The sequence below is a fragment of the Nanorana parkeri genome, unplaced genomic scaffold, assembly GCF_000935625.1.
Source record: "Nanorana parkeri isolate BGI_ZX_2015 unplaced genomic scaffold, ASM93562v1 scaffold314, whole genome shotgun sequence".
NCBI classification, from domain to species: Eukaryota; Metazoa; Chordata; class Amphibia; order Anura; family Dicroglossidae; genus Nanorana; species Nanorana parkeri.
In genome coordinates, this window is record NW_017306582.1 from 1,305,194 (window position 1) to 1,315,156 (window position 9,963).

Genomic DNA, 9,963 nt, shown 5'->3' on the forward strand with positions numbered 1-9,963 from the left:
ATTGTATATATTTTAGGGATATGGCATTGCAAATCGGGTCTGAAGCTTAAAATGTAGGACTTTCCTTAAAATCCTGATAAGATGAAAGATACATTAAATAACCAATATGGGTGTCTAAGATATGTTTTTAATTTCAATGTTTTAAAAACAATTATCATTTTGGTAATTTTACCAATTACATTGTATATTTTCAACTGATTTAAAAATACACAAAATGAAAACAATGACAGCATAGGACATGGACATAAATATATGCCATCTATGCATGTATCTATGCATGTCCCATCTCTCTCTCTCTCTCTCTCTCTCTCTATCTATGTATATCTGTCTCTCTCTCTCATGTCTCTCTCTCATCTCTCTTTCTCATCTCTCTCTCTCTCGCTCTGTCTATCTATGTATATCTGTCTCTCTCTCTCATGTCTCTCTCTCTCTCTCTCTCTCATGTCTCTCTCTCTCTCTCTCTCTCATGTCTCTCTCTCTCTCTCTCTCTCATGTCTCTCTCTCTCTCTCTCTCTCATGTCTCTCTCTCTCTCTCTCTCTCATGTCTCTCTCTCTCTCTCTCTCTCATGTCTCTCTCTCTCTCTCTCTCTCATGTCTCTCTCTCTCTCTCTCTCTCATGTCTCTCTCTCTCTCTCATGTCTCTCTCTCTCATGTCTCTCTCTCATCTCTCTTTCTCCTCTCTCTCTCTCTCTCTCTCTCTATCTATCTATCTATGTATATTTGTCTCTCTCTCTCATGTCTCTCTCTCATCTCTCTTTCTCATCTCTCTCTCTCTCTGTCTATCTATGTATATCTGTCTCTCTCATGTCTCTCTCTCGTGTCTCTCTCTCATCTCTCTTTCTCATCTATCTCTCTCATCTCTCTCTCTCTCTCTCTCATCTCTCTTTCTCTCTCTCTCTCTCATCTCTCTTTCTCTCTCTCTCTCTCATCTCTCTTTCTCATCTCTCTCTCATGTCTCTCTCTCTCATGTCTCTCTCTCTCATCTCTCTTTCAATCTATATCTATCTATATCTATCTATCTACAGTATCTAGCATCTCCCTCTCCAAGGCTATAAGTAGACTGAGCTTTTATTAGATACACAGAGATTATACTTGACTCCTTATAGTAACAATTAAGCAACAAAATGTGTGGGCAGCAGACACTTTGCCATCCAATCTGTTGCAATGCATCTGTTCTCTGTGTAACAATAAAAATAAAAAAAATGTACAGCCATATTAGTGTCAGAATGCCGTGTGATTAATGAACAAAGCATGACTGTCTTAGCTGCATAGCAGCCCATAGATAAATACAGCTCATAACGCATCACACCTTGTAGTACAGGGGACACTAATGTGCTATTTTTAGGTTACCAAAGGTTCTGTAATGCAATTGTGTCCTATTGCTGCCAAGAGGCAGATTTTTCTCTCAGTTATTGTCCCCTCTTATTAAAATAGCATTCACACATCCCAGTGGATGCGTAATACCTTGTAATTAAACTCTCCTCTGCATCCCTCATTGCTATATCGCCAGCACTGTGTTATAAGTTGATGTAACATTAGGATTTAGGGCAGAATAAGCCCCGGTTGGTAATCAGGCACTCCCGAATGGTAATTTCCTTCTGACCTACAACTATTTTCTTGCTTCTCACCACAAATAAAGCATATAATGTCGTAGGATGTTTACTTTCTGCCCCGCCAACAAGGCAGCCCAAAGGCAACCGCCTAGTGTGACCACATGTCAAATAGACCCCCAGAGATCACCATATCCTTCATCTAAGGTGTTATGGTTAATGACGGTGCCTAGACACAAGAAGGAATTAAGAAAAAAAACTTGCAGCCTTATTGGACATTACTACAGTCATGCACCTTGTCTCTACACTAAGGATCCCATAATGAAAACCATCCATCATCTACGATTCATTTTGCTGCTGAACAGGGACTCTAAACTTCATCCCGGTGTAGACATGAATACATAGGCATTAGGGATGAGCACTGGGATTTCTGCAAAATTTTATTTGGCAGCTCTAATTTCACCAAAGTGGAAATTCTTGACTTAGCTCTTTGAGCTGCTTGCCCAAAATCTGCTTGGAAAATACCCAGCCTACTCTTTTTTACTTGGGGGAGTTCCTTAGTATATTGATCTACAGTTCTTTGAGTTCATGCTTTACTTTCTTTGTATCATTATTTGGGTACCGTTCTCCTAAATTATTTATTTTCACTTTTTTTTTAAATTCCTGTATAAAAAAGCTTAAAACAATGAGGCTAATAAGGGGCCAAGGCACATGGACAGGTCCAGGATATTTAAAAGGTGCTTCTGGAACCCTCAAGAGCCAGTTAAAGCCCACTGTACCCTTAAAAAAAACAGCCAATTTCATTTTTTTTTTTGCTGAAATTGCCGGAGAAGTGAACACCCTCAACTTTGCTCATCCCTGACAGCCATGATATAGCAATGAGGTTTTGACTGATAGAATAAGCATAGTAAGTGCCTGGAAACCTTTGGAAATCAGTGGCTGCATTCTAGGGAAGACCCTTCCTCCTGACAATGGCAACCGGGAGATGGTCATGTCTCGTCTTCTGCTGCCTACAAAGTACCCCCTTACCCCCATTTACCTGCACACAGCTGCATCCAGGCGCAGATCTTGTACACAGTGGCCGTGTTGCAGAAGAAGAAGAGGGCGAAGCAGGTAATGCAGCCCAGGATCAGCACCATGGACAGCAGCACGAATAAGGCGGCTGCTTTGAAGGCTCCAGAGGGGATGGTGCTGAAGTCAGTGAAGGTACCCAGGCAGGTATCCTCCCTGTTCCCCCCTCCATTGCCCACACAGTACTGGAAGAGCCCAAAGTAACCGGGCTTGGGTGTATTGACGCTGTCCCCTACCCAGTAGGGCTGTATGAAGACCACCACGTTGATGATGGCAAAGCAGATGGTGAAGATGGCCCAAAGCACGCCTATGGCTCTTGAGTTTCTCATGTAATTGTCATGGTAGAGCTTGGAGGCTTCTTGTGATGGCAGCATCTTGGCTAGCGATCAGATGCCCTCCTGCACAGTGTACTAGACAACACACACACAAAAAGGAGAGAACCACAAAACCCCCCTTTAGATGCCACCACCGTGCTTGCAATCCTTAGGAGCGCTGGCTGCGTGGATGTCCATGCACCCTGGAATTGGGCATGCAGTTGGTGGGTGAGGGCAAAGCTCAGAGGAAAAGGGAAATTCCGATGCTAGTTCGGTGATGCAGAGAGATGAATGCCAACGTTCAAGCGGCTAATCAGACACAGCAGAGTCCCTGGAAGCAACATTTGCCTTTTGAGCCAAAGGAGATGTAACCCATCAGATGCCCTCAGCTGGAAATAAGACTAGCAGGTGATGCCATATACCCAGGCCATTTGCAAAGGAAAGAGGGTTCCTAAAACAGCGGAGACTTGGCCGGCTCTAGCCTTCCCTGCAGCTGCTGGGAATCCATCTTTGCTGTGTGCCTGATGCGCGCTCCTGAACATCTGCGCGCTCCCGCTGTAATGCAGACTTGGGGGAGAAGAGGAAAAAAAAAAGCACTCTTTGCTACTCTTTGTGAGCTTCAGCGGCTGTGATCTCATCTGCGTTCCTATCGGGAGGCTGTGACAGCATCAGCTGCAATGGGCAAGCAGCAAATAGCCTCTTATTTTCCAAGTATTGTTACTTTAAAGGGATTAATCCTGCCCCTCTTCTCCCACTGGTCCCACAGTAATCCTCCGCTGATGCTCTCTGTTAACACAACATGAAGCTCCCATTATTCTTCATGCAGCCAAGGAGAGGATGAGTGTGCGCTCTGGATGGAGCCTTGGCTCAGCAGCGCTTGCAGGGCTTCCCCCTTGTCCTTCCCTCGCTGTGTGCCAGGCTGCCACACTGGTGATGTGATGTGGCATGTGCCCAATAGGGGCCAGGAAAGACCACTGATCCTGTTCATCTTCATTAGGCATAAATGCATAGAGTTTCACTTCAGTGCCTGACAAATGTTCTATTGCAAAGCTTGCTTTTCCCTATTTCTCTTAAAGGGTAAGTTCACCCAAAATGGATTTAATTATTGGTATAAGTTGATGAGCTGGATCACCTGCTGGCTTTTTATATAGAGCAGTGAGATTTTTTTCCCATCCTTGGTCTCATATCTTTGAGGGATCCAGCAGTGAGATTTGTTTCCACCCCTGGTCACTCTGGACAGTCAACTATCCATGCTGTTTCAATGATCAATTAATTTGAAATAACAGATATTCAGAAGAAGAAGTGAGATTCTTTGCAGCAGGAGTGAGACTTACTCCACTGCTTGATAATGGCTGCAATTGGGAAAGTGGGACAGGGGATACAACCAGTTGTGGAGATCTTGGGTTTGGATCCCCTGAGTGATATAAGCAACCAGAGAACTGATTGTCGTCTGTGTAAAAATAAATATCAGTGTGGTGGTGGGGTGAGCAGTCAGGTACAACATGCTGTAGCTGGTTTTATCAATAGTAGAAAATAATCAATATCAATAATAGGTAGAAAATCAGTGCTGTTGCCCATAATGACTATTGCTTTCCCTGAAGAAAATTGGCATAGAGGATTTAAACATTTTCTAAGGGCAGATGTTAGACTCTAAAGTTGGCTACACATGTAGCAGCCTGTACAAAATCTGTGCAATCTTCTTTAGTGTGACCATACATATTTTAATCTGGGCGGTCAATTAAAAAAGCTGTGCAACTGCATGTCCCGGGCATCGGGAGATAGGAATTCCACACCCCTGCTGCCCCTCTACCCTTGGTTGGCCTTGTGGGAAATCCAGCCCTGCACGAGGAGAGCCCAGCCATGTGACAGGCTCTCCTACAGTTATGAAGTTCTCTCTGCTGCATGGTGACCCTATTATAGGAAGTGGAAAAATAATACAAGCAGCATTATATAATATATATATATATATATAAAATGTATTTATGTTCATCTGAAGCTACATGCTCATCTAAAACTGTCACCAAGGTGAAAACATTGCAGCGATTACATGAAGACTGCTAAAGGTAACATACCCATGTGATTCTGAGCATCCATGGTTAAATTAATTGTAACGAATGAATGAAAGGGATGGGCCAGGGACAGTTAGGCTGGGGAGGAAAGAGCTAGATGATGCTGAACATCCCCCAGCCAGGAAATGAGGCGAGCTCTATCTGACTTTCGGTAGCTTCTAATACACATTGTGTGCAGTGAAATCAGAGGAAGCGATTTGAGTCCAGGAGAGGAGTCGGTACAACTGTGCAAGACTGCAAATAAGGCTAGAGTTCAGCTTAAAGCAAGTGACAGACTGCAGTATACTGTATATGTAATTTTTTATGTTCCCTATTGTTCCACTTAAAGACAAACCACCTGCACAGCAAAACACAGGTTCACATTAATACAGCCTTCACCAATTGCACATATTTACCTTTCCATCTCTTCCTCACTGCTTCATCCAGTTGATGGGACCCAATAAACAGACCCTGTAGTGCTGGGCATGCAGGAGCATGTGGATCATCTTCCTTCCTCCAGGTGACATCGCTAGCACTCACTAGAAACTAATGAGAGCTTATAAAGAGGAAAGCAAAGGTTCACTTTAAAGAACAATCCTTGCCTATGATTTCTCTGATTTGGTAGAGTGAAGTTTGATAACTTTCTTCATTGCTGTCTGAAAATCCCCTAAAAGGCAATTGGTCATTGACTAGAAATGGGTAAATTAAAGGAAATGTGCCCTCTTTACGCACAGTAGTCATTGTGGTTTGATTTATAGCTTCTGGTTGCTGCTTTACATTCCCTACAAGCAACTGCAAAGACCAATGTTTTGTCTGATATTTCATGTAGGCAGCTCATGAGGCATTTCAAAGGGAATTTATTGTGTTTTGAACATATATTTTTTCTTATTATGTTCCAGATTGTTTTTATGTTTCCAGCAATGTGAGCGTTAGGCTTCCATTCCAGGCTATCCCAATCTACTTGTTACCTGTTGTTATAGAGCTCAATAGCTCAAGCTGAAATTTACTAACAGACCTGAATGAGTGAAGAATGACTCTTTCCACCTCTCTCCCTTTTCCTACTGCTCTGTTCAAAGTGGGTAATACAGAGTTTCTATTAAACCAAGCAGCTGCTGTTGAGAGACTCATGATGCTTTGGAATACTAAGGGTGTACCATGTGTTATCAATGTATTTGTAAACAGAAATTAAATATACTGTATATAATAGAAAGGTATAAAACATCAACACATTATTGCCGTATCACATAGATATTGCTTGAAAATAAAATTGCAGCTGGAGCTCAGGGCAGGCAACTTCAGGAGTTTTAATGCATCATCATATGTTGTCAAATTGACCCTGGGGCGATCTGCCATATAAAATTAAACAACTGGGGCACGGTCTCTAACCAATATAATGACCTGCTTTATGAATAATAATGCCACAGTTGAGCAGGAACTCCTACAATAATTGTTGTTTTCTGGTGTATCATAAAAAAACTATGCTAGCAAATTTGTGCTTTGGCCTGCCCCCACCATCTCATATCATTGGTCAATGAGGCTGCACATCAAATTTAGTGCCAAACAGCAGTCGTTGGAGGGCAGACGGAGGTGGGCCAACATTTTGATTTCCTGATTGAAGTCAATATTTGTATACTGGAACAGCCTTTTGATCGGTTGTTGCAGAAAACAATTGACAGACACTAAGGGGATTAAAAATCTCATCTGAACATGGTAAAGCCTTCAGATGGTCAAGCTGGACTTTCTTCAGTTTGTTAAGTTAAAGGCAGAGGTGTATGTACAATAAAATGCTCCCCTGGTGTCCTGCCCAGCTCCTGGCAACCAGAGATGTCACAAAGCATCCCAGGTTGCTAAGAGCCGGGTGCGGGGATGTGTAAGGGCCATACACATCTACCCGGCCCAGCTCTTAGCAACCTGGGACGCTCTGACCGGCATCCTGCCCAGCTCATAGCAACCAGTGATGTCAATGGTTGCAAGGAGCTGGTCAGGATGTTAGCCAAAGTATTTTGCCTGCATACACAGGCGATGTGTATGAGATAGGGTTGGGGAGAGGAAAATAGCTGTCTGAGCAGCATCCTCCCCTTCAAGTGGCACCCAGGACATGTGTCATATATGCCATACCCTGGATATGACACTGGTTAGATATGACACTGGTTAAAGGTCCACAAATTGCTTTTTCATACACATGGCCAAGAGCACCTCTAACCCATTTAGGGCAAAATAAAGGCCAGTTTTAGCCCCACCTCTGTGCACCCAATCTTGGTATCTCAGTAGCCTTAGAATCATTATATACAAGGATCTCTTTTTGAAACTTTTAGTTTTATCAGCATTGTGAATTTTTTTAAATGCTTATTTATTACAGGTATGTACAGTATATAGCACTTGCATACTGTACATTCACATTACTTCCTGTCCTCAAGGAGCTTACAGTCTAAGGTCCTTATGGCACATGTACATGCATACTAGGGCCAATTTAGACAGGAACCATCTGTTCCTTTGGAGAAGCAGTGTTGTCACTGTAGTAGAGGAAGTGTTGTAGGACTACTGAACAATTTCCCCTCTTCTGGTGTTCTGTAGTCTACAGAGAGAGCTGGGAACAATGCTAACTAATATGAGTGCAGTACAGGCAGAGGAACAGGAAGTTATCAGTAGACATGTCAATTTCATTTTGTTCCGATTGGATAATCGTATGAATCAAATTAAGTTAAAATTGGACATTTGAATGCATCCACATTTCTGCATTCTAACACCGAATGTGAATGAATCCGAATGCTCATTTAACGTAAAGTTGTATCCATCTGAATTTCGTTCAAAAGTAAATTAAATCGAACATGTGACTGTTCTCTGGCCAATCAGATGGTTATTTTTGGCTGTTGAGGGTTGCATTGCAGGCTCAGTCATGTCACTTTGTTCCGAAATAATAATTCTAATGGAACTGAAATCCGAATAACGGACCAAATCAAATTTTGGATTGGAAATCCTTAGGGAGTATCTCGCCAAGATTAAACATTTCTATTGCAGGAGATGCCTAAAATTTTACTTGTACCTTAGGGGTCTGTTTTTAAACAATCTACATGGCCATTCACCCTGTGAATCTCTGAAATTCAATGCAGTATGGCAACCTGAAACATAATTTCCTATTTGTGTGATTGGCTCACATATTTTCTAAGAAGTCTATTTATGAAGAATTGGCAGAACCGTTCGTCCTGTGAATCTCTAAGAACGTGCGTCCTGTGCGAATAGAGGCAAAACCCAAACATTGTTATCATATATTTTCTTCAGATTGAATGTAATTTAATGTAATACCCCAATATGGCCACTAGATAGCGCTACTTTGTATTTTCTATGCTCCTTAGCTCTGTCTAGTGGTCATAATGCAATTTTACCTTATATTACATTCGACCAGAAAAGAAAATATTAAAAAAACATTAATGCTTCCCTTTATTCGCAAAGAACACACATTCTCAGAGATACACAGGGCAAATTACTCTGAAAATTGTTTATAAAGAGACCCTGTAGTGTAGACTTCTGTGAAAACCTGTGAGCCAAACAAAGCAGCAGGAAATGACATTTCTGGGGGCATGCACTCCACCAAGAATGTACAGAACGCCTCCATGTTGCCATATTGCATTGTGTTGAACAGTTTTACAAGATCAAGTGGCTTCAGATTGAAAGGGAAAGGTAATTTTTAATAACATTAACTTAGAAAATGGCTTATGTAGCAATTTTATTTTAACAAAAGCTGAGTTTTCCTTAAACAAACCAAAGCAATTAAGAGAAGCTCATTGTTAGGATTGCCATATACTTTAATTGAGGGCTCATCAATGACACTGATTATTGCTCAAAAGTTGCTCTTTTGTTCCTAATACGGTGTATATTTTTGCCGGAAACACACACTTGGTACATATTTTCCAGGAAAGGGGGACTTCCCACTGCTACACATCAATGACAATGTCATTTTTATTCTGTGTTAGGGTACAAAGCTGACACAAAGAATAAGCTGCGGTGCCGAGCAGACTGCAGGGAACAGATAGCTGGACATCAGCCAATCGTATCTGTTCTCCTTTGCTTTAGAGAACCTTCTTCTTACCACCGACACTGTGTCAGCAACTTTGTCCCAGAATTTTTACTAATAAGATTACATGCATTGCTCCCTCAGACTTCCTCTGTTATAGGTGTTGGTTGAGTGATGTCTTTATAGAAAGAGGAAACCAGTCAAAGAAGGAAAAAAACCTTGTGGAACCGTTTATAATGGTCGCAGCCTGCTATTAAATTCTTTCCTTTATCTGTGTTCCTCCAGCATAACTCCATTTTCGAAGGTACCTATTTATAAAAGGTTGAAATAATTTCTTTTGTACTGATTTTCTCCAATTGTTTGCCTTTTTTCTGTCCGAATGATTTATAGAACGTATTTGATGTCACAATTTGATCTGCAAGCTCTTCTTCCCTTAATTCCTAATTTTTCGTGTGAAAACAAGGCTTGCTGCTTTTATAAAGAGGTAAACTGAACTTTCTCGAGGGTTTTACTGACAAATGTTTAAGACTATATTCACCTGTCTGTATCTGGCAGATATTATTATGAGAGAAGCATATGGAAAAATTGCAGAGTTGAAAAGCAACTTATTGTAATACCAATATACAGCCATCCCATATACAGTATAGCCAAAAAACAATGGGACTTTAAATGTAGTATGATGGAAGAGTCATTGATCGATAAATAAAGCATCATTATCCATTTTGACAGAAATCAATATATTAATACTAGGGCTGGGGAAATTAACGATTAATTCCTCGATTAATCTGTAAACTTTTTGATCGATTAAAATTCTTTTGATCGAAAATGAAAAGACTCACCTCTCCGCCGGCTTCCGGGAGTCCGTCGGAGATCCGGTGACATCACGAACATCGACGTCACCGGACTCCTCCCCCCTTCCCCAAGTGGCTCCGTCGGCTAACGAAGGGAAGGGGGGAGGAGTCAGGTGA

General features: G+C 41.7%; 1 protein-coding gene across 1 annotated transcript in view; it reads right to left on the reverse strand.

The window, feature by feature from the left end:
• Positions 1-3,525, reverse strand: part of LHFPL4 (lipoma HMGIC fusion partner-like 4) — a 93,007-nt gene extending 89,482 nt beyond the window's left edge. The window contains exon 1 of the mRNA XM_018557987.1: positions 2,590-3,525. Coding sequence (XP_018413489.1) covers positions 2,590-2,995 — 406 coding nt within the window. The 5' untranslated portion in view covers positions 2,996-3,525. The remainder of the gene's footprint in view (positions 1-2,589) is intronic.
• Between the last annotated feature and the right edge of the window lie 6,438 nt (positions 3,526-9,963).